Source organism: Xiphophorus hellerii, chromosome 3, assembly GCF_003331165.1.
Source record: "Xiphophorus hellerii strain 12219 chromosome 3, Xiphophorus_hellerii-4.1, whole genome shotgun sequence".
Lineage (NCBI taxonomy): Eukaryota > Metazoa > Chordata > Actinopteri > Cyprinodontiformes > Poeciliidae > Xiphophorus > Xiphophorus hellerii.
Genome location: NC_045674.1, coordinates 11,771,725 through 11,796,865, shown reverse-complemented (window position 1 = coordinate 11,796,865; position 25,141 = coordinate 11,771,725). Strand labels below are relative to the sequence as shown.

General features: G+C 37.8%; 1 protein-coding gene across 5 annotated transcripts in view; it reads left to right on the top strand.

The window, feature by feature from the left end:
- The window catches only part of grik5 (glutamate receptor, ionotropic, kainate 5), a 148,097-nt gene that overhangs the window by 102,299 nt on the left and 20,657 nt on the right, over positions 1 to 25,141 (top strand). For all 5 annotated transcript variants that reach the window (XM_032558287.1, XM_032558286.1, XM_032558288.1 and 2 more), the window contains exons 8-18: positions 81 to 259; positions 960 to 1,013; positions 2,513 to 2,671; positions 3,051 to 3,203; positions 6,563 to 6,667; positions 9,963 to 10,070; positions 14,396 to 14,599; positions 21,125 to 21,238; positions 21,737 to 21,846; positions 22,086 to 22,259; positions 24,573 to 24,738. In XM_032558287.1, the coding sequence (XP_032414178.1) occupies positions 81 to 259; positions 960 to 1,013; positions 2,513 to 2,671; positions 3,051 to 3,203; positions 6,563 to 6,667; positions 9,963 to 10,070; positions 14,396 to 14,599; positions 21,125 to 21,238; positions 21,737 to 21,846; positions 22,086 to 22,259; positions 24,573 to 24,738 (1,526 nt within the window). The remainder of the gene's footprint in view (positions 1 to 80; positions 260 to 959; positions 1,014 to 2,512; positions 2,672 to 3,050; positions 3,204 to 6,562; positions 6,668 to 9,962; positions 10,071 to 14,395; positions 14,600 to 21,124; positions 21,239 to 21,736; positions 21,847 to 22,085; positions 22,260 to 24,572; positions 24,739 to 25,141) is intronic.

Sequence of the window (25,141 nt, the reverse complement as noted above, 5' to 3'; positions counted from 1 at the left end):
CCTTAAACTTTTCCACATTACAAACCAAAACGTCAAAATACTCTGACAGGTGACTCGTCTTTGCTCTGCGTTTCTCTCAGGCCTGCTGAGGTTGGAGGAACTCGTTCGTCGCTTTCTCATCTCGCGGGAGACGCTGTCCGTCAGGATGCTGGACGACAACCTGGACCCCACGCCCCTCCTAAAGGAGATCCGTGACGACAAAGTAGCCACCATCATCATTGACGCCAATGCTTCTGTCTCTTATCTCATCCTCAAGAAGGTCAGGTCTACCAAACATCAATACACTCCTCAGAACCACCCACACATTTGGATTTAAAGTTGCTTTTGTGGCGAGCAGCTCGACTCATTTGGTGTTTATTTCTGTTATGTAGTTAAATTTTTCAATTTACGCTGATAAACACTGCAGTGCTCACAATTTGTGAAAGAAATACTTCAAAGGTCTTCAGTCACACGTGTGTTTGAATAGGATTAACATCTAGTTTAGATTTTCTTTCTGCCCTGTGGCATTGCATGTCAATTAGCTACACTCCTCTGAAAGTTTTGGACAAAAAAAAAAAAATCTTTTTTTCTTTTTCTTATACAAAGACTCATTTTTGCTGGGATGCGGTGCAGATGTTAACCCGGCTTTGCTCTGATTCATTCTGATGCCGATAGCCAGCGGAGTGAGTCACGGTTTGAATGGGATGCTTTCTCCTGGAGTGCCTGTCCGCCCTCAGCAAAATGTACTAGTGTTAGGCTGATGATGTAAAACTGTGATTAACGTATGCTTCCTCGTCTCCCTTTGTCACATTCTCTCCTACTTTGTCCTTGTTCTCTGCCTTCCCCATTAAGTGTCCTCTCTTTCCTCCTTTTGCTCGCCATCCGTCTTCCTCTGTCATTTCTTATTCTCTCTCTCCACATTCATATCTCACCTGCTGCCTCTTTATTTTTTCATCTTGTTCTCTCTCTTTGTCCTACAGGCGTCAGAGCTGGGAATGACATCAGCATTTTATAAGTACATCCTCACCACCATGGTAAGAACATGCCGATTCTTCCACCTCCTCTCCTCCGTCTTGTGCTCCATCATTTTCACGTGTTCCTCCCTTCATCCATCCCGCTCCTCCTCCTCTTCTGTCTGAGCGCGAGCGGCCAAAGGTGCTAAGGCGGAGAAAGCGTTCAATAAGGGGAGGTAGAGTGAGGTGACAGTGGAGGGGGAAAAAAAAGAGGAAGATAGATGAAAGATAGAAAAAGAGAGGAAGAGATCTGAGAAGCAAACATGCTGTTCAAAGATGCGTAGAAGGAGGGCGAAGAAAGGGGTCTGAGGTGAAGGTGATGACAGATGAGATGTGTTTTGTTTTTTTTCACCACCCGCCACCTTCTTCACGCTTCTAGGCTTTTCATCTGCCTCCTTGATATACTTCCATCCCTTTTAGCATTTGAATTATAGTGTCATTTTATGTCTGATTTTTATTTTTTCCTCCTTTCTGCACTTTGTACTTGATGTGTTCTTGTGCCTTGGATGCACTTGCATGCGTATCACTTTGAAAAGCCACTCAAGCATTTTCCATCAACCCTTCTTATCCTTCTCCATCACCTTTCCCCCGTTCTTCTATAGCTAACTATATCTTTTCCTACTCTTTGTCAAATATCAGTTGTCACTCCAGGAAGCTTGCATTTCTCTTTATTGCACTTCTGACTGCACTGTTATTTTCTTACATGCAAAGGTGTAATGTACTGTGCCTACAATATTTCTATTCCTTGACATTTTTTCACATTTTGCCACTTTACAACCGCAGACTTCCATACATTTTCCTGACATTTTATGTGATAGACCAACATAAAGTAATTCAGAATTGAAAAGTAGAATGAAAACCATACAAAGTCATTTACAAATAAAAATCGAAAAAATGTTTCATACATATATAAATGTATTCAACCCTCTTTTCTCCGATACCCTTAAATAAAATATAGTACTGTCAATTTTTTAAAGTACTTTCAAGCAAAGTTTGGTAATATATGAAACTTAAATTTTTTTATATCTAGCTTTTTAGTTACAGATTTTTACTATTCCACAAGATAAATCCAAAGCATAAAGTTAGACCTGCAATGGCACGGTTTAGATTAAAGCATACTCTTATGCTACAATGGTCCAGTCAAAGCCCAGACCGAAATAGTTTGAGAAGATGAGACAAGATCTGAGTATTCATGTTTACGGGATCTGTCCAGGAGTTGTAATTCTATAAAGTGTTTAATCAGGAGGGCGAAATACCAGTTCAAGTCACATTTCAGATTTTTATTTGTAGTAAAAAATTTGACAATTATTCGTTATTTGCTTCCAATTCAAAGTTCTGAACTATTTTGTGTTGATCTGCCTTATGAAATACAAATGACATGCATTAAAGCTTGTAACAGTGATGTGAGAAAAGGTGAGAAATAACCTTTTGAATATGTTTTGAACAGCACTGTGTTGCCAACCTTCCCTCTCATCTGAATGTTTTCTCTCTGCCCTTTTATTTCTCCTTTGCTTCTTCAGGACTTTCCCCTCCTGAGACTGGATGACATTGTGGATGAGCAGTCCAACATCGTGGGTTTCTCCATGTTCAACACCACACATCCGTTCTATTTGGAGTTCATCAGGAGCCTGAACCTTTCATGGAGGGAGGGCTGCGATTTGACGTATCCCGGCCCTGCGGTTAGTGTCTCAAACAAACACGGACTTGTGCAAACAAATTCTCTGTACTATTTATAAAGCTTTGTCTGTTTGCCACGTAATACTAAGCTGTTCAGTTCCTGCTGATGATTCATGGACCATTTAAAGAGATTTAGCTGCTCCTTTGCTCCAATTTAATAGCTATTGATGTACTGTATCCATCTCTCTTTCCCTCTTATTTACTCATTCCCGACATCTGTTTTTCTCTTCTCCTTTATTCCTGTTATCCTTTCAATCATTAATGCTAGCACCTCCCTCCTCATTACATCTTCTGCCTTGTCTCATTTCCCATCCTTCCCATGTTTCCATCCATCCTGCCCTTTCTGCCTCCCTCCCTTTGTCTCCCGTTCTCTTTCAACAGCTCTCTTCAGCGCTGATGTTTGATGCCGTTCATGTGGTTGTGGGGGCGGTCAGGGAATTGAACCGCAGTCAGGAAATTGGAGTAAAGCCCCTGAGCTGCACCTCGCCTCAGATCTGGCAACACGGGACCAGCCTCATGAATTATCTTCGCATGGTAAATGCCCCACATGTCTTCCATGTGAATATTGCCTACAATGCATGTTAAGTCATTCATATGATCTTCTGCACACAAATAGGCATACGCAACTTGGCAAACATGTCTGTTGTGATGGTGAAATGTCTGATTAGGCATCAGTTTGACACTTTTTGCCTGAATCATTTTTATTGTTTTTGTCTCCATCCTATTTCAAAATGAACAGAAAATGGGCTCATGTAATGTTATGAGGTCATCAGAGAAATATTAGCCACCTGGTTAGCATTTTTTAACACTCCATTTGAAATCTATCATTGCTTGAAGAAATGTTTGCTGATTTTTCTGCATTCTTTGTTTATGATTCTGTGAAATATTTAAACATATTTTTTGCACGTGCTGCCTACCGTAACTTCCAGACTATAAACCGCAGGTTTTTGTTCACACGTTTTGAACACTGCGATGAGGCTAATATTTGGCTCTTTACCAACGGATTTCGAAAGAGTGGATTGCTGCATGACAAAGAGGACAGCACAAACTCTAGAGAGAATTTGCCTTGAAACAAAAGTGACATCGAGTTACAGCGAATGAGAGAGAATACGGACCCTAAAGAAGACGACTTCAGCAGTTTTAGTGATCAATGACGGTGATCAATGACTTTTCGTGGTCGAATACTGTATTTTTTTAAAGCACCTGTGTTACAAGCACTCTTCGGAAGATCACTTATGGTGCGTATTTATGTATGTTACCATTGTGTATTTAACTAAGAGGTAAAAAAAATCTTCTTTTGTAAACAAGTCATGTAGTAGCGTGGATAATTGTGACTAAACATCAATATATTGACACAATTTGTTCTTTTCAAGGCTAGTGATTTGACTTACATTTAGGTCCATTAAATAGTCTGGAAATTGCAGTATTTAGGTTTTAAAATGTATATTTTTAAAATAGATATCTATCCATCCATCTGTTCATCCATCCATCTCTGCACCATAAATTTGTAATGAACTTTCATTTTCATACTTTAAAACATATCTAACACAGCATTAAACTACTCAGAAACCTTGGAGGTAGCGCTTGAATTCAGAGTTTGCTAGTATTTCATTTTCCTTCAGTCCTTTGAGGACGATTGTTACTAATATTGGTGGCCGAAACTCTTATACAGTTTATGATAGATCCACCGGTGTGCCTAACAGCTGAAGGTTATCAAAATGTTCCAAGCACCTTTAAAACTCTTGGAGCTGAATTTGTTGTGAAATTGTAAGAAACGTTGACTTTAGGTTTTTTTCTCTGCCAAATGCCTTTACTGTGAAGTTGTGGCTTCACAATAAAACAGCACACCACCACTTCAATGTCAGCTAAATCCTGGTGAAAGTCTTTTACATGGGCAGGGTTTTGATTTGCCCACCTGGCAATCCCTTCAAGCAGCTCTGTCGGAAACTTTTTCTGCTTTTCTAGATAATACTTTCTTTTGTAGCTCCTGTTTAGTAATTTCACTGCAAACGGAGAAAGCAGCTACCTTTGAATGGTATTTTCTTACATTCTTTTTCTGCTTTTTTCTGCTTTTCTCGGCATCAGCTCTTGTATTTTTCAGCATGTCAGGTTGAAAAATGATGTTTTTCAAGCTGGAGGTTGGGATAAGATTTGAAGGGTCACAAAATGTTTAATCAGATTTTTGTCTCTCTGGATTTATGACTTGATTAGAATATTGCATTTACAACAAAACTTGTAAAAAGCCTTAACTCATCTGTTTTCAGGCTTCAGTTTTATTTAGAGATAAAATCTGCTGCTATTAATTTTTTAAGAGATGGATACTGCTATTAAAATGTTATGTAGCCGCTCTGTTGACTGTGGCTCCTGTCACACGGTAATTTGTCCGTTAACAATTATTTTCATAATAATTGATTAAGGTGGCACTCATTTTCAAATGATCAATAAAGTATTAGAAAAGACCAGTTACAATTTCCCAAAGCCTGAGGTGGCATCTTCAGTTTACTGCTCCAGTAATTACTCTACTGTGTAGCTGAAACTTGAAACTAGCTGAAACGTCAGGCAGGGAATTTATTTTCTTAGAAGAAAGTAAAACTTTATGCTTTTTAAAATCCTATTATTAACTGTTTCTTCTAATAAGGACAACATAAGTCTATTTATGTCTTTTTTGTAACTTGCAGTGCAGTATACTTCAGCATTTTTGTTGTTTTGGGGAGGACGAGACTAACATTAATTGATTCTTAAGGATATCATTCCATGTAATTTCATTTAGGAGTATCAAATTATAGGGGGCAAAATGCGAAAAGATGCACAACCTCTTATTTTCCTTTTTTACAATAGAAAAAAAGAAGAAACTAACATGTTGTTTGTTCAGTGTTCTCCAATGAACTACATTAAAGATTGTGATTGTCACATGAAGACATTTGAAACAAATGAACGGGTATGAATACTTTTCTAAGACACTAAAATCCAGTTATTTCATTTAAATTTCTGAAAATCAGATTGAGATTCAAATATTTCATATTTGAGAACAAAAAGTAAGAAAAACAATCCACATATCTACCACTTATCAATAAGATTTATGGTAGTTTAAATCCTTTATAATGAACCATAGATTATCTTCACACTATTTGGAGTAATGAAGGCAAAAGAAAAAATCCTGATACTTGAAAGTCACAAACTCTTTAAATCTCAATCCAAATTTTTTGGTGAGTTATTTTCAAGCATATTGATAAATGAAAGCATGTATGTTTACCCTGTGTATCATCTGCATCTCATGTTGCCTGTAACCTCTGTCTGTTGATGTTTTTTGGCATCTCCCTTCTCTGGTCGTCTGCTTCCCTCATCAACGACCTGTTGTCAAGGCAGCCTGTGTCCCATCTCTCATTGCCTGAGGCCCATCTGCCCGACATCTGTCTTTGTTAGTCAACATCATGGTGCGCTCCATCTCCAGCACGCTGCTATTCATCATAGTTCCTTCAAACTGTGCCAGCACCTGGGCTGTGGAGTGGCCGAGGCGAGGTGTGACGTGCAGGTCTGGTTCTTATTAAAGAGGCTGTTGACTCTCTCTTCTGCCCTCTCTGAGCCTCTCGATCAGTCACTTTCTCCTAGTTGATCCACAACTGATCATCCCTGTCGAGGCCAGATTTAGCCACTTTCTCTCTCTTTCTCTCCCCGTGTGTCTTGTTCTCTGTTTTTTGGCTCTCTATTCCTCCAGAGTGTTGTTTTTATCTGTCTAATGATGATCGATTGTGAGAGCCACGTTTGTTTTCATGCAGAGCGCCGAGTTTGTTTGTGTCTCTGCCTGTTTTTGTGCATTTTTCCCCCTAATTTCCTTTTTTTTCCTCCTCTGCCACTGTCGTACTTCCTCATATCCTTGTCCATCTGCCTACCAGGTGGAGTACGATGGCCTGACGGGGCGAGTGGAGTTCAACAGCAAAGGTCAGAGGACCAACTACACCCTGCGGATCCTGGAGAAACACAGAGGAGGCCACAAAGAGGTCAGGAGCCACCTGTTATGATGTAGCAGCCAGGTCACAGCAGCCTTGGGGTTTGGGTTAGTTACAGGTCACCTGGATGGTTTCAGAGAGCCGGCAGAGGCATTTTACAGGAAGGTTAGCGCCATCGCAGATTCCCCCTGATGCTACAGAGATCTCTGCTTTATTAAACAGATGTGTGTTTAACCAGAAGGCCTTTCACTCTGCAGTAGAGACATATTTAGTTACTGGAGAACAATAGAAAGCTTAGCCTTTAGATGCTTTCCACGTTGTTGCTTATCTTTCAAAAAGATTTTTTATCGCAAATTCAGCCCAGGTGATATGTCTTTGGATTTATTTATTTCTCCTATCAGGTTTCTGTTTTACCTTTGATTCATCCTGAATTTTTACTTGTTCTGAACTATGTATACTTAAAAAAAATCATACGTTTAGTTTTTTATTATTTTGAAAAACAAAATATTTCTTTTTTATAATTTGACATCTTTGCTCACACTTTATCCAATTAATAGCCGCCTTTGTGAAACCTTTGTCTAACATAACTGAATTTGCTGGAGGCTTGAAGCAGGCTTGATCTGTATTGATTTTGGACTCTTTTGTCTTCACATGAACTATGAGCTCAGTTTGTTTTCTGGAGCAACAAAAAAAAAAATCATTAAAATGGTCCTGAATGTAATTCTTATATCTTATGTGCTGTACCTCAGTATGTAAAATTCAGAGAGGATTTGGTGTTAAACAGACAAGACTTAATGAGTCAAAAATACTTTTATTTAAAAAATAATCGCGCAGAAACAACTATTGATGGGCTGCATCAAAAGGATTAAAATTACTGTTTTGACAGGGATTTTATTTTTAATTAAGTTTTTTATTTTTATTTTGGTGTAGCCTTAAATAGACCACATTATGAATTTCACTAAGCAAAAGGAGGCTGAATAAAGATTTAATTATTAGTATTGAAAATGTTTTCACATTTTGTTTATGTGGCAGATAAAACCAAAGCAGGATGTGATGTACAACTTTGGCATGCATCTTCATTCAGCTCTACTGGGTCAATACTTATGGAACAACTTATTGACCCAATTGCAGTCTTTTGGTTGGTCTGAGTGTTCAGAGGAATTTTCCTCAACATGCAATGTTTTGCATGTGAGCCTGGTTAATTTCTCGTCTCATATGACTAAAGCACCTTCTTCTACTTGAGCCACACAGCAATTGTAGCTATTAGGACTTTCTTTCAGATATCTCTCATTCTGCTGCTCTTCTAAAAAGACAATGGGTGAACCTGGTAGAATTGCTCTACTTTTGGGTCTGTTTAGGTGGATAACCATGTTTTTTTAGGTTTGCAGTCCATAGCAGACCTACCATTGAGGTTATAGATTGAACTGTGCTCTATGAAATATTCAAAACTTGGGAAAGTGTTTTGTAACCTAATGTTGCTTTAAACTTCTTCACAACTTTATCCCTGACCTATTGGCTGTGTTCCTTTGTCTACATGATGGTGGTGGTTTACTAATGTTTTCTGGTAAATCTCTGAGGAGTTGTATATATACTGAGATTAAATTACATACAGGTCAACTCTATTTACGCACACTGGGGCACAGCTATTCTGTTGCTGCTGACCCACAGTTCTCACCCTGCTGCTTTCTGTATTTTTAATCTATTGTATTCATTGTTTTTATGTTCTACATGAGTGTGAGTATGATAACCTTACGACGTTCTTGTTGCTATGATAAATCATTTCACCTATAATGTTTTAATAAATGACACATATATTTTTACCTGTTTTACTCTTATTTTATTTCTAAAATAAGAAATACAGCTTTTGTGTGTCATTAGTGGCTATAAACCAAAGACAGATCTGCATGTGCTCGGACAATTAAATATTCACATTTGTTTTGTAGTTGCTAATTTGAATATACAGTATGAAGGCAATTAGTTACACAAAATTTTATTTGGAGTATTGGAGAAAAAGGGGTTGAAGACATATTCAAATCACACTTTAAAGTTTTTCTTCTGCAATATAACTATGCACTAACTTTAATGCATTTATAACTGTTGTTCTATAACATTCTAATAAATTCTAATAAAATACATTGAAACATGTGGTTGTAAAGCTACAAAAGATGGAAAAGTTCAAGGCATTATATTAGTCAGTGCACAACAATGTAAAATACAACATAAAAATTTGGTAAAGTCTTAAACATTTTTTTCATTATCTGCAAGAAAACTACCAAGAAAAAGCAATCCAAGTCAAACAATTTCATTCCCATTTTATTTATTTGTATAAAATGTGCTGTCTGGCTAATCCCATAACCAAATAACTTCCTGGGAGTCTCGCGATTATAATTTTCTTACAAAAATTATAATTTTCTGATGGCCTCCTTAGAAAAGTATTAGGAATAAGTGAAGAGAGATTAAGCATTAAAAAGCTAAGTGATTGCAGGGAAAACTGCTTGTCTGGAAGGAACACTTCCTCCTTCCATCTCCTCAGTGTCTCTCCCAGATCTCTGCTATCAGCCAGGTGTCTCCAATACTTACACAAAAAGCCATCTTCTCACTTAGCCGAGAGCTTGGCTGTAGTAATTAACATTTTAACTTTACCCACCTGTTCGTATGGTGACATCCACTTTAGACACCCGGCAGTGGTTCACGAATAGAAAAAAAAAAAAAAGCTTTTAAATGTCAGAGCAGGATAAAAACTATAATAGAAATGGTGCAGTTTTTTTCAGTGGAGACATTACCAGTCTTCTGACCCACTGAAACGTGTGCGGTATATTCCTAGGAAATGCCTCTGTGAGCCGCTGATCCTCTCAGCACATTGGTTAGGTCATAATCACACACTTATGACTTTACTGTCTCCATAAAATAGAAATAAATGCGCTGTTATGCAATTCAAGAAAGGTGTAAATAAAGAACAGAGACGTGGCTATAAAACAGCTAATCATGGATGCTTTTTATTCCCATCAATGCCAGCCTGTCACCAGCTCATTGCTTTGCTTGTAAATAGCAATTGGTTTATAATGGTGCATATTACTGCATTTCTTTTGGCTCCTGTGGGAACTATTATATCAATATAGATACACGGTACATAACAGGCTGTAAAGAGGAAGTACAGAATATACAGTGTCGAATGTTGTGTGCATTTTAAAGTAGACCGCTGGGATGGCTGTGCTGACTGATGTACTTGAGCTTGTAATTTGCTGCAGATTAAATATATATTTAAACAGATTCAATTAGAACTTAAGAGTGCATTATTTATTCCACAATGGTTATTGATTTTCTCTTGCTTTGTATTTTGTGTTAGATTGGGATTTGGTACTCCAACAACACTTTGGCAATGAACTCCACCAGTTTGGATATTAATGTTTCAGAGACGCTGGCGAACAAGACCCTGATTGTCACCACCATCTTGGTAAGGTCACAGCTACCTCATAAGTGTCCACACTGTCAAGTAGAGTTGTTTTTGTGCTTGCCTGCTGTGCTGGAGCTCACACTGTGTTTTGGTCTCTTTCTGGCAATTTAGCCGTAGCTGTAGCTGTCATAGAAACTGACAGAGCATTGAGAAGGACGTGTTACTTAAATGAGGCTGCCACAGTGCTGGTCTTTTATTAATGCCCTGCTGTCCTTTGGCTATTTAGATGTTTAATGACATCTTAAAAACAGTAATGTCTTTGCTGATCCGTCATCTTCCTTCTTGTAATAAATACCTGGTATTCACTGTTTAAAAGGATTAAACTAAAATCAAAATAAATGTGTTGTGTGACACTGTTCTTTTGGGTCTTTGTTTAAAAAAAAAAAATCCAAGAAGCAATACAGAGAGAAAATGGACTTTGCTAAGATACAGCAACTCAACTGTCAGGAATATGGACGGAAAGTGCCCTGTGACAAGACCAGTGTCATCCCCGTCCCCAAAACACCTGGAGTAGCTGCTGTATTGCACTTACCCGCGTTCCCATGAAGTGCTTGGAGCACATAGTCAAAGCCCGCACACATCCTCTCTAGCTGCTGCAGTTAACCGGCTGTGTTTTGCATGTAGGCCAAACCGTTTCCAAAGATGAAGCAATAGTTTCTGCACTGTGCACTTCCCTCCCTCGCCAATAAATCAGGAAATTATGTTTGAACACTGCAAAAACTAAAATCTAAGTAATATTAAATATCTTAGATTAAGGGGATTTATGCTTGTTTCCTTTCCGGCAAGATTCTTTTTCTCCCTCGGAGGTTTTTATGGTAGAACAATTCCCTTATTTTAGTGCTTTAATCCTTAATCATCTCAGTAATTTATTTCTTATTATTAAATCAATAGTTACAAAGCAACACTTCATGTTTTTCCTTTAAATACTTATAAACACTAACGTTCTCCTACATTTACTATGCAATTGTGGGGTTCTGCTAATCCGTCCCCCAGAGTGGTGTGCTAGGTCCAATCTTTTTCACCCATGATTGTCCAGCCAAATTTTACCTTAACTCCAATATTAAATTTGCAAATGGCACCATCATCTTTTTTTTTTTACACATCAGACTCTGAAGAGTCATTTAACATTGAAGAAATAAGAAGCTGGTCATCCTAGTTTCAGGACAACAGCTTTCCAGAGCTAAAGGGGACTGTTGGAGGAGAGTCGGAGGATTTTTAAATCAATGTGAGTGAGGATCAAACATGACCTAATCAGAAATCAGCAAGGCAGAGGCTTGTTTCTGTCACAACCAAGTAGTTTAGGTTGGACTCACTAAGCAACTTCTCTCAATGCACCACTGAGGACATTTTGGCTTGCTGTTTCACAGCCTGTTACAGCAGCTGTAATGCTCTGTTCTGAAAAGCTCTGCCGAGGTTTGTAGATGATTACATAGTTACCAAAACAGCAATATGAGCCTCCCAGGAGCGCTACAAACTGCACTGGAGCAAGAATTCACTGAAGATCATCCAGCCATTAGCAGAAGCACCTGCACACCTACCAGCCGTTTCGAGAACTGTTTCTATCCAGAAGCCATCGGCATTCAGAACTGAAGAAAAAAAAGCATTTTCTGTTTATTCAGTAATTTTACATATTGTTAAGTCCTTGAATTTACACTGAGTAACCTATGTAAATTTACACAAATTACACCCTTCTGCACTGCAGCCATTGCATCCCTTCCCACTCACTGTTTAGATGTCAGATCATCCTATTTATTTAATTTTTTCTATCTATTGTAAAGTTATCAGCATAAAGTGGATAGGAAAAATAATCCAAAATGTTTATTGTTAAGATCTGAGAATTATTAGTTGTTCTACAGTACAATGCTACAATTTGTGACTTTTTACACGTGTGTTGCAGTAAATTTAAACTAAAGGCTGGCTATGTCATTAAGTGATTTGTTTAGATCACTTGGTAGACTTTTTTTTTTTAATCAATCCACACTTTTCTGATTCAGTTTCTATTGCCAGAGTTTCTGAAACGTAATTTTTCTTGTGAAACTTGATGCATTTATTTCTCTGCTGCATCACTTTTGAGATTAATCAGGCTCTTTCTACGATAGTCTTGCTGCTACCCAGATTTATCTGCATCAGTTTTATTCACCGGGCAGACTGTAGTTTTTTAATCTGTCAAGGTCCCACACTAACCTGCATCTGCAGCCATCTCCCACTAGCGAATTATGTCTATTGAAGCAATTTTCAATTAGTGTTCTGTAGCTGTAAGAGACTCACAGGGCAGATAAAAATGTTCTAAGGTGTACTGATTCTGCTGAGGCGTGCTGACCTTTACCCATCAGAGGTCAAACTTTGGAAAACATTTTTTATAAAAATCCCTTGACACATTTAGAGATACATTTTCTTCTTCTGTCAGATCTTTTAAAATGACTGACAACTGTTAATATATTTACAGTAGAGGCTTGAAAATATATTGTCTTGTGAAAAGCTTTCCCCCCTTTTGTGTTTATTCAGTTTTTACCTTTTTGTCACACTTAAACGTTTGAGATCATCAACCACATTTTTTAATTTAAGACAAGGATAATGAATGATGATGAATAGATGATGATTACATTTATTTAGAGAAAAGGTTATCCAAACCACTCTGGTCCTAAGTAAACCAGCTCCTTGGTAAATTAGAAATCACTTACCTATCTCACAACATGAAGTAGGAAGTAACTAAAAGATTTCAAAAAGCAACACTTAATGCCTTTTATAGAAAGAAATTCAAGAATAGACGAGAAACAAAGCCATTGAGATCTATCATGCTGGAGAGAATTGCAGTGCAATTTCTTAGGCTTTGCGAACCACAGAGAGAGCCATTATTCACAAATAGAAAAAAAACATGGAACAAAATTACTCAGTCAGTGGTTACGATTCAGCATTAATGCGAGACTCAGCAGAAATGGCATCTATGAAAAGAGTTTGAAAAAAGGTCAGTTTCACATTTACCACAAAACATATTGATTAATATTCTATGGACTAAAACAAAAGTGGAACTTTTGGAAAGGTGTGTATCACGTTGCACTTGGCATAAACACAACAATTCAGACAAAAAGCATCGGCCATGAGGGTGACGGTGTGTTGGTCTGGAACTGGACAACGTTCTCATTTCTGCTCTCCTAATATAGAAAAACAACAACAAAAAAGCAAAAAGGTTTTAATGAGCCAACACAACGTCTGGATGTCATGGCACTTCCTTAAACTGTCCAACTTGAAAACCTTATAGTGTAGCTGATTTTAAAACAACCGAAATGTGATGTAAAGACTCTTTCTCAGTTATTATAAAAGGTTGATGGCAGTGATTGCCACCAACGGGTGGCACAACCTGGTATTATGTTAGTATCTTGAGTAGTTTTTGATTTATTTCTGTAATCTTTAGCTTCTTATTTTCATTAGATCAGTTTAGTTTTGGTTTTTAAGTTCAATCCTCTCTTAGTGATTATGGTTTATCTATTGTCAAGCTGTTCTATGTTATTCCAGTTATATTATTATGTTCCTTATGCCTACTGATTCTTTAGATTATTTCCTAGTCCCCTGTGTACTCTCTCTCTCCTCTCACGTCTTCAACCAGTTAGCCCATCAGCCCAGGTCCATTGTTCCACATTAACTCTCCCAGTACTTAAACACTTCTGCTCCTCTCAGAATTTGCCGATTCCTCCTGTTAACTCTGATTACTTCCCTGTTTCATAATGCTGGCTTTTTGTTCTGGATTTCTGTTTTTGTTTGGCTCTGGCTCCCTGTGTGTTTTTTTTTTCAATTTTTTTCATTAAACATTTTTCATCTACAAGCTGCCTCTGCCTCCCTGCATTTGACTTTAAAACATGATGTGTTCATCATGACATGTTAGTATTTTGGGGGTTGGCTTTGCTAGATTTTACTCCTATTAAAAGATCATTTGAAATTAGATTTTCATGTTAACAAGTTGTCTTTGATATTAAAAACTGTGTAATTTTCTGAAATTTAAGTTTGACAAAAAAGGAAAAACGCAAAAAAAATAATCAGGGACTAAATACCTTTTTATTAGCTCATTAATTTTGTTGCAAAGAATTAGCACAAACTTTTGACACCACTTGCATCTCTTCAGTTAATTCAAAAAAATTTGAATCTTTTTTGATTCTCCTCCATGTTCTAAACAAGTTAATGAGGAAAACGTTTGAACTGCCTTGTTATTTAAACCTTAATTAGCTGTTTGAAAATCCCTACAACAAATCAATAGTGATAGGTAATATCTTCTACAACTAAACACTCTGCCTGTTTTAGACTGAGATTCGTCATGTTTTCCCTCTGCACAGGAGAACCCATATGTGATGCGCAAGGACAATTACCAGGATTTCGAGGGAAACGAGCAGTATGAGGGTTTCTGTGTTGACATGCTGAGGGAGCTGGCAGGCATCTTAAAATTCTCCTTCAAGATCAAGCTGGTGGATGACGGGCTGTATGGGGCCCCGGAGCCCAACGGCTCTTGGACCGGCATGGTAGGAGAGCTGATCAACAGGGTGAGTACTCTGCAGAACGCATGCAGCAATAACAATAGAAAATGTGCTACAAACACACAGCGATTCATCCACACAGCCACATACTTGTACACACACTTGTGCTGTAGCCCCAAACCACAGTTCTGCTGTAACTCCCCATGTCTCAAATTGCCCTCAGAGGGGAGTAACACTCTTATCTAGGACAAAGGCTGAATTGATAATTCCCCAGCAGAGACTGAAAAATTTGCTAAATATTGCCTGCTCCGTGTTTCCAAGCTGAAAACCACTACTAACCACTTTCTTTTGCATATATACAAATATCACATTTTTTTCCCCACTCAACCTGTCCAGGCCTATTGAGCCTGTGACTGACACTCTGGTTGAAGCAGGCTAATGAGAGCCCCTCTCCGTTTAATTACCATACGGTATACTTCAATTACTGAGCCATGGTCCCTGTGTGGGGTCTGCCACAGCGGCGCTCCCCCGGCTCTCCATGCTTCCTCACCCCTCCCCGCTCTCCTCGTAGCCCGATCACTCGGTTGTAATTAGTAGCCCATGTTCATCAATTAGCTTTTAATGGAAGAGATGAAGAGGAGGCAGAACGACCAGAGACCTGCAGGTTTTATGCAGGTGGAAAGACCAGGGACCTAGTGTTTACTTTCAATTAGCTTAATTGGGATCATGGAGAAATAGTACGAGCGTGTGCAAGAGAAAATAGCAAGTCTGCATATTTCATAAAAGGTGGCACAGTGAACTTTTAACACGCTCAGTGTGGTGCCTTGCAGAAGTATTCAAACTTTTGCACCTGAATCTTCCCACTGAGGGACGTTCTGTACCCTATAAATCTTTACATCCTCAAAATTGCAGACAAGTGCAAGAACAGAAAATGATAAAAGACAATAAATTTAACAAATAGCAGCCCAAAAACCTGTGCTGCCTTTGTTTTTACCCATGATTTTTCTCATTCTTCTTTCCAAAATAGATCCTGTTTGATTGAGAGCATCTCTAAACTGCAATACCACAAAATTGCGATTTTTTTTTTTCCTTTGTTCTGAACATGGAAGGAGGAAGGATCACGAAGACGTACTCGTCTCTGTTGCTGTTAGCATGCTGTTAGCTGTACTGGGACTGAAGCGACAAAACAACTTCTGAGAATACGCCAACTCTCCTTATCAAGACGTCGAAACTCTACTTTATCCTGCTTGGCTGAATGAAAGACATTCATAAACAGCGATCCGAAGCTAGCCTGTAAGCGGTGGGAGCTAACTGTAAGCTAATCTGGAAGCCGGTAGGCAGTGGAAATCTGGAAGGTAACTAGTAAGCTGTAGCGAGGAATTTTCATTGGAGAATAAATAAGTAAAAGAATAAATAAATAAAAAAGAGAAAAAAAAGTGAAATTGAAAGAAAATGGGACCCAGAAAGACTCCAGCTTCAGAGGATCTGGATGATATCAAGAAATCCTTGGATTTTCTCTCGGAGGAAGTGACAGCTATACGGCTGCACCAAAACAACATTTTGGACTTAGTGAAAGAAGTGAAGTCGTTGAGACTTGCTAATGAGGAAAAGGATAAACGAATCGCTGCATTGGAGAACCGAGTGGCCGAATTGGAACAGTACAGTAAGATAAATGATGTGATCATCACGGGACTTAGAGTTAAGCCCAGTTCGTATGCCAGCGCTGTGGCTGCAACTAGTACTGTTGGTGAACCATCGGTAGAAGGGCTTGACTCCACAGAGAAACAGGTGACTTCTTTCCTCCGGACCAAGGGGATAGAGGTGGACTGTGACACCGTGGAAGCATGCCACCCGCTTCCGAGAAGAGGAAAAGATGATAAACCCGCCATTATCATGAGATTCACAAAGAGGAAATACAAGTTTGCCCTGTTAAAACAAGGCAGATTGCTGAAAGGATCTGATGTATTTATTAATGAGCACCTGACCAAGAAGAATGCTGATATCGCCAGAAAGGCTCGGTTTCTGAGAAAACAAGGAAAGATTCAAGCAACATGGACAACAAATTGTAAGGTTTTCGTTAAACTTAATGGAACTCCAGAGGAGGCAAAGGTTCTGGTTGTTCGAGACACCGCTGACCTGGATAAGTACAATTGAATGTTTTATGTTATATTAGGGATCTTAGATGATTGCATATGACACTCAATCACCATGTCTCAGTTAAACAACATGTTGTCCTCATCGGCTATGGATACAACATTAGAACCTCAAACTAAAGTAGACTACCCTGAACTGAAAACTTTTGACTATACTGAATATAAAAGTCAGGATAAGGAAAAGGACTTGGACCCAGAAAACAACTTTTTCTATAATAATGGGAATAACTGTTGCTACTACTCGACTCAACAATATAATATTACAGTTAATGCAGACAATAAATTCTCCATAATACATTTCAACAGTAGAAGTTTATATGCGAACTTTAACCACATTAAGGATTGTTTAAATCAATTTAAACAGCCTTTTAGTGTCATTACTATCTCAGAAACCTGGCTTACTTCGAATAAGGGAGCCGATTTTGAATTAGAGGGTTATGAATTTAGTTATATTAATAGAGAAGGAAAGATTGGTGGAGGAGTAGCTGTATATGTGGACAACAATTTCAGATATAAGTTAATTGAAAACATGACTAATGTGGTTAAAGATCATTTTGAATATCTAACAGTTGAAATATATATGGAAAAAAATAAAAATATAATTGTTAGCTGTATATATAGGGCTCCTGGTTCTAACATGAACCTCTTCATAGAATGGTTTGAGAAAACATATACAGCTATAAATTCAAAGAACTATTTTATTTGTGGGGACTTTAATATTGATCTGCTAAATGTCAACAATCACAAATTGACTGAAGAGTTTATTAATACCACATGTAGTCTGAGTCTTTTCCCTCAAATTACGAGACCTAGCAGAATCACAGCTAATAGAGCTACATTAATAGATAACATATTTACAAATTTAATAGACAACACCATAAGTGGATTGTTAGTTCATGACATCAGTGATCATTTACCTGTTTTTGTTGTTTGTGATATCTGCCACAAGAAAGTAATGACTAAAAATAATCCAATCAATAAAAGATTAAGGACGGAAAAAACTATAAATGCATTTAAAGAAGATTTATCTAAACAAACTTGGGAGTCAGTACTAAAAGAAAATGACGTGGATGAAGCATATGATAATTTTCTGAATATCTTCAAATTATTATATGACAAAAATTGTCCGATTGTAGAATTTCCTTCTGAAAATAAATATTTTGATCATCCATGGATCACAAAGGGATTGCAAAATGCCTGTAAAAAAAAGAATAAGCTATACAGAGATTTTATAAGGCATAGATCAACTGTGGCAGAAAATAAATATAAGAAATACAAGAACAAACTGACTGTTGTTTTAAGAAAAGCAAAACAAGATTACTATAGTAAACAGTTGGACAGAAATAAAAATAATATTAAAGGTATTTGGAATATTTTAAACAAGGTTATTAGAAAAAATATTAAACATGTCAGTTATCCACAAAACTTCACAAACAATGAAGATAAACATTTAAATAATATGGAAGAGATAGTTCACAATTTTAACAAATACTTTGTGAGTGTGGGCCCAAAGTTGGCTGAGGAAATACCGCAGCCCACAGGACATGAAATATCAAAGGATGCATTAGTGAGAAATCCAGATTCCATGTTTATTACAGCAGTGGAGGAAAACGAAATTATAGATATAGTAAATAAATGTGAAAATAAAAGGTCAACTGATTATGACGGCATCGACATGATAATAATTAAGAAGGTGATTGTGGAAATTATTAAACCGCTAACATATATCTGTAATCTGTCATTTCAAACAGGAATATTTCCAAAAAAAATGAAAATTGCAAAAGTAATCCCACTATATAAATCGGGGAATAGACATGATTTCACAAATTATAGGCCTGTTTCATTACTTCCACAATTTTCTAAAATTGTGGAAAAAACATTTGTTGTCAGACTAGAAAGTTTTCTTAGTAAACATCATCTACTGACTGAAAGTCAGTATGGATTCAGGTCACAAAGATCCACAGCAATGGCAGTTATGCATTTAATGGAAGAGGTGACCAGTGCTTTAGATAAAAAGAAACATGCTGTTGGGGTATTTATTGATTTGAAAAAAGCATTTGACACAATTGATCATGATATACTACTCAGAAAACTTGAGTGTTATGGTCTAAGAGGAGTAGTGTTGCACTGGATGAAAAATTATCTCAGCAATAGGCAACAATTTGTGCAGTTGGGTAATTTCCAATCCTCATGCTTGGATATTGTTTGCGGTGTCCCTCAGGGCTCGGTATTGGGGCCAAAATTGTTTATTTTGTATATAAATGACATATGTAAGGTATCTAAGAGATTTAATTTTGTACTATTTGCTGATGACTCAACCATCTTTGGCACGGGTGAAGATTTAAGAAAGATGTTGTTTGAAATGAATCAAGACTTATGTAAACTGAAGGAGTGGTTTAATATTAACAAATTGTCACTAAATTTAGATAAAACAAAGTTTATGTTGTTCGGTAAGTGTAAAGAGAAGAGTGATTTAATAATACAAATTGATAATATGATTGTGGAGAGAGTGACTGAAATTAGGTTTTTGGGAGTACTGATTCAAAACAAGATCTGTTGGAAACCTCATATAAGATATGTCCAATCTAAATTGGTAAGAAGTATTGCAGTCCTTGCTAATGCTAGAAAATATTTAAACTCCTCTGCCCTATACATTCTGTACTGCTCACTTATTTTACCTTACCTAAGTTACTGTGTGGAAATTTGGGGCAACACTTACAGAACGTTACTACAACCATTATGTACATTACAAAAAAGAGCCATTCGCTTAGTTCATAAGGTTGATTTTTGCTGTCATACCCACAATCTATTTATAGATTCTTATTTATTGAAATTCGCTGATTTAGTAGAGTCTCAAACTGCACAGATTATGTTTAAAGTCAGAAATAAAATATTGCCAGAAAAGATTCAACAATTATTTTCCGATAGAGTGGGGGGATATGACTATAGAGAAAACCTTAACTTCAGAACCTTGAAGGCTCGTACAACAATGAAAACATTGTGCATTTCGGGGGTTGGTGTGAGGATCTGGAATAAACTCTCTAAAGAGCTGAAGCAAAGTCCAAGTATGAGACATTTTAAGAAAGGTCTCAAGGCAACTATTATTCAAAGTTATAAGGAAGAACAAGGGGGATAATCCTGGTTGGGAACCAAAACTTTAGGTAGGATGTCATCAAGTAGGTGGCATGTCGGCGCAGGTGTGGGTAAATATATAAAGGTATGAAAATAACAGTGTATTTTGTCTATAAGCAGATGGGTGTGTATACGGGTGTATGTACGTATATATGTTTGTATATGTAAATATATATATATGCATGTGTACAGATGTGTATGTGTGTGTATGCACTATTTTCATCTAGCTGAGGAAATCTTAATATACTTATTATTTCCTTGTCAGAAAGGATATCGGACATTGAAAATACTGTGATAAATTACAGCTGGAAAAGGGGTATGACCACATAAGTTATACTTCAGCATACTCCTTTTCAGACTCATAATCACCGATGTGATGTGTTTCTTTGTTGTTTTTTTTTTTTGTTTTTTTTTTTCTTTTTTAAAAAGAAATATATTATGTACTTTGTGTCGTTTACACTGTCGGTGAAAGGTTTGTCTGAAATAAACTAAACTAAACTAAACTAACATAAACAAAGTTTAGCAAGAATGTTCTTGCTAAACATTCAGCAATAAACATTTAGCTCTTGCTGAATGTTCGGGTTTGTTTTCCTGTTTGTAGCTCAACCTCCATCCCAGTCGTCATGTTTTTTCAGCCTATAGCTGATTTGGCTCCAGGATTACTTTTTATTTTGCTTCACCCATCTTCCCATCAACTCTTACAAGCTTACCTGTCCCTTTTGAAAAGAACTTCCCCACAACATGATGCTGCCAACACCATATTTCACAGCAGGAACAATACAAGCACAAAAATAGTGTTGGTTTTCCGCCCTGCATTTTTTTCCACATATTTCTTTTACATGAAGTTTGGAAAGTTCAAGTTTGGGCCAGAGTACCGTCTTCTATGTTTGCTGTGTTGAACTGTTCTCAAACAAACTGCTGAAGTTTTTTCAGAACAGCTGGATTTAAAAATGGATCAAATTATGCACATGTGGACTCTTCTGAAGGTGATTCGCTGGGTAACATTTTATTTAGATGCTTTACTGTCAACGGGGTATTATCTTAAAATGTTGTAATTTAACATTAAATAAGAAAAAGAATAATTTTCCTTTCACATCATAATTGTTTATTTAAATACAGTGCAGTATGTGTTATACTATAAAATGCAAGAAAACCTATACTGGTAGGAACAGTTTGTCTATTTTTGTTTTTTTTGTTTTTTTTTGCTGACCATTTTCTGTACTTTTTCTCTTGTCCTTTGCCGCTTCTATCTCCTGCTCACCCCTGCTTCTATCTATCCACCCATCTATCTGTGTCAATCCTCCAGAAAGCGGACCTGGCCGTGGCAGGCTTCACCATCACATCAGAGAGAGAGAAAGTTATCGACTTCTCTAAGCCTTTCATGACCCTGGGGATCAGCATCTTGTACCGAGTTCAATTGGTGAGGGTGTTATCTCGGCTGTCGGGCACCTGCTGGCTGATACTTACTTCAGATCCTGTACTGGATTTGATATGTTTTTAAGTCCCTCCCATTGATGAAGAAGACGGCAGGCTGAACTCGCTGAAATGAGCGAAACCGCTTATTGCTGGAGAGTTGATCCCTTTGATTGTATTAGTGTAAGTCCTCAATGAAGTTTATAGTGAGAATTTATTTTTGCTCAGTAAGTCAGAGCTGTGTTACAGTGGCAGCTTTACATTGCTAATGAGGTTTTGGGTCAACGCCAGGCTCGCTCTGGCAGACAGCATTGTTAAACAGCATTTATGGATCGAAGCATTAGAGTATCAAAGCACTGCAGACGCTGTATTAAAGTGAGGGGGAGTACACTGCCCTCCTGTGGTGCGAAGGGGAGCATTTCATAACAGCTGCTGTCTGTCCCCATCTGTCCCAGATTTCTCATCTATCTGTGTCTTTACTTCTTCTTTTTCCACTTTGTTTCAGGGTCGGAAGCCAGGCTACTTCTCCTTCCTGGATCCTTTCTCTCCAGCTGTCTGGCTCTTCATGTTACTCGCCTACCTGGCTGTCAGCTGTGTGCTCTTCCTGGCAGCAAGGTCAGTCCATTACATCACACACTGCACTGATTGTCTGCAGCTCACATATGAGCTCTCTTGCCATTTATATTGTTAAACACAAGCCACCTGTCATATATCATTTTTCCCCTGGGCATGTCTCCTCACACGGCTTGACAGGTGGTTGTATGACTGATTGGCTTGTTTAAACGACAGAGGTGCATCACCGTGCTACAGCTTGTCATCAAGGTTGCTTCAACAGACTCCCACTCTCTCGCCAGGTTGAGCCCATACGAGTGGTACAACCCTCACCCGTGTCTGCGGGAGCGCAGGGACATGCTGGAGAACCAGTACACACTGGGAAACAGCCTGTGGTTCCCCATCGGCGGCTTCATGCAGCAGGGATCAGAGATAATGCCCAGAGCCTTGTCCACCAGATGTGTCAGCGGTGTGTGGTGAGTTAGAGAGGAGTTAGGCTGTTTCTGTGCCTTTGCAGCTTAACGCCTCCTGTCGTCTTAGAAATGGGTTTTATATTGTCTCCTTGTTTTGATGTTTGACCTTGACGTTGTAAAGAGACATTTGTGCGGAAAGGCTGCTTTTAATTTTACCTGCGCACATCTTGAGAACGAGTTTAAAGACCTGCAGAGTTTCTGATGTGACTGAACGTGGATGCTAATGTACGAGAGAGAATAAGAAGATTTAATCACTTTGTGATTCTAAGAGCTTCTCTAGAGGCCAGCTGTGTTTATTTCTTTTAGTCTTCTTACCACAAATTGAAAAGGTTTTTTTGTGTTCAAAGATGTGGAAAGAGACACTTAACAATGACTTGTATCTTGTAAGCAGTTATTTTATTGCATTTCTATCAGAATATTTAGATATTAAATGCAGTCTTGGGATTTGTGGTAAATAGCTGACACAAAAGTTTCTTTTCCTGAGTGTCAATATTTTATGCAAGTAATGTACGAAAGCAAAGCCAACAAAAATTCAAGTTTGATGATGCTCCCGAGGGAGCTCTGAAAGACATGTGCTGAGAAAGAAGTAAGCGCTGCGAGCAAAGGAGACAGAGGAAAAGGACAGGAACAGCAGATCACTGAGTTGAATGAGAGGGAAAATTAAAAACGTGTCTGGAACGTGATGTTCCTTTTGAAATAAGTTGTTAGGTAAGCAAGGACGTCCTGTTTCTACAAGGTTATAGCTGTGAAAAAATTTGAAATATTTAACTACTGTTTTTACAGTGTTTCTAAGATTTGAGAGTGAATTAAAGCAAATTTTTTTTTTTTACTGACGATATTGTGAAGAAATATAAAATGTCAAAGTTTTAATTTGTAAGCATTTTTATAGTGTGGAAAAAAGCATTAGTCCAGGAGATGTCCTATGTCATCATGTATGTATCTTAATGCCAAAAATCCACTTTCATACACATGAACTTAAGTGACCTCACATTCTTAATACATACTGTAGGTTTTAATGACATTATTGGCTCACCCTTTGCATTAACAATATCTACAACTTTTCTGGGAAATTTTCCACATAATTCAAGAATGTATTTATGAGGATTTCTGACTATAGAAAGCATTTCTGAGGTCAGACCCTTTTGCTCTGTATGAATGCCTGACTGTCTTTTTGCAGTGATTCTCAGCCATGTTGGAACAGGAACAACAAATCCCCAAACTGTTCCCATAAGGTTTTTGAGGGTGAAATTGTCTAAAGTTTCTGGATGGGCTGCAGAAATCAGAGTTACTGGAACTGGAACCGACGGGCAGGCAGAGCTCAGCTGCTGAAAAACTGATGCTTACAAAACTCTTTATGATCGTAATTATAAGCATAACACACATAGTGCAAGCGAAGGAAAATATCAATACGTGACTTCATAAAATTCTGTGTAATGTCACTGAAGGTTTACTCATAAAAGTTATTCCACAATAAAAGCAACTGATGGCTTGCTGATCGAGCAAACCTCCTCAGGTTTTTAGTGTAGTTTTTCTAGCACATTACAACATTTACACATACATTCTGTATTCATCCACACCATAAATCACTAATTTGAGTGTGGGGACATCAACTACATGTTTTTAGTGTAGTTCGTGTTCCTTTGGACAGCAGTGGGTCTAACGTTTCTGTGCATGCTGACCAATAAATGTATTGTTTTGCAAACAAAACTAAGAAACAAAAAGTTAGTGTAACTTTATCTAATTTCAGTTTTTAAAGTAAATGAAGAATGCTGCTTCTTTTTTTTTAATCATTTAGTTTTTGTATAGTAAAAGGCTAGGAAGCTAATATTAGCAGATTTATTAGCACAGTCATATGCTCAGGTGCTGATGCCTGCAGTCAGCTGCTTTATGGAAATGGCACTCTTGGCTTTGGAACTGTACTTTCAAAATAGGGTTACCTTAATGAGAGTGATGGGTGGTGCTGTTTTATATTCAGTGCAATGACTTTAAAAACAGCTGTCATTGTCTTTCTCGTATGCAAAGGAAATCTGTCTATGTGGCTGGAAAGGAGCACAAAAGCATGAATGAGGGGGGAGAAAATGCTGCCTGTGCTGAAACTTTGTGTTTTAAACAATAGAAATGACAGAACAGAAAATGTAAGTGGTTTTAAAAACTTTTCAAATCCTTGCTATATCAGAAAAAGGCCCTTGCCAAGAAAAGGTAATTTCCCAGCTCAACAATCTGATTTCCTCCAGGCGTCCAGTAATCTTGTATGTAATTCAGATGACAGAAGACCTGCAGTAACCTGATCTCTCCTCGTTTTCTTTCCCCTTTAAGGTGGGCGTTCACGCTGATCATCATCTCCTCTTACACGGCCAACTTGGCAGCCTTCCTGACCGTTCAGAGGATGGAGGTTCCCATCGAGTCTCCAGATGATTTGGCTGACCAGACCAACATTGAGTACGGCACCATTCATGGAGGAAGCACCATGACTTTCTTCATGGTAAAAACCATCCTCTGCTGCTAGTTTGTAGCATGTTTGTATTGGAGATGCACAGAATAGGTTTGATTTCTTCAAAGTCTGATTTACTGATTATGTTTTTTCTTCCCAGGGATTAAACCGCAGAGTAATTTGTGCAAATTTTGTCTTAATGTGACAATGACAAATGAAAATGTGCAACAGGATGGAAGCTGTAGTTTTGAATCCGAGGAATTATGATTTTATGATTACTTTATGCTTCAGAGCTTGTTTTTACAAATTGTTTTTGAGTTTTTACTATACTTGAAATAAAGTTGCATACCGCTAGTTTATATCCAAGATCGTGTTTTGCTTTTCTTTCTGTATTTAGTGGATTTTACAGATTTATGGTGTTACTTTTATTGAATTTTCTAAAGTGTTTGTATGT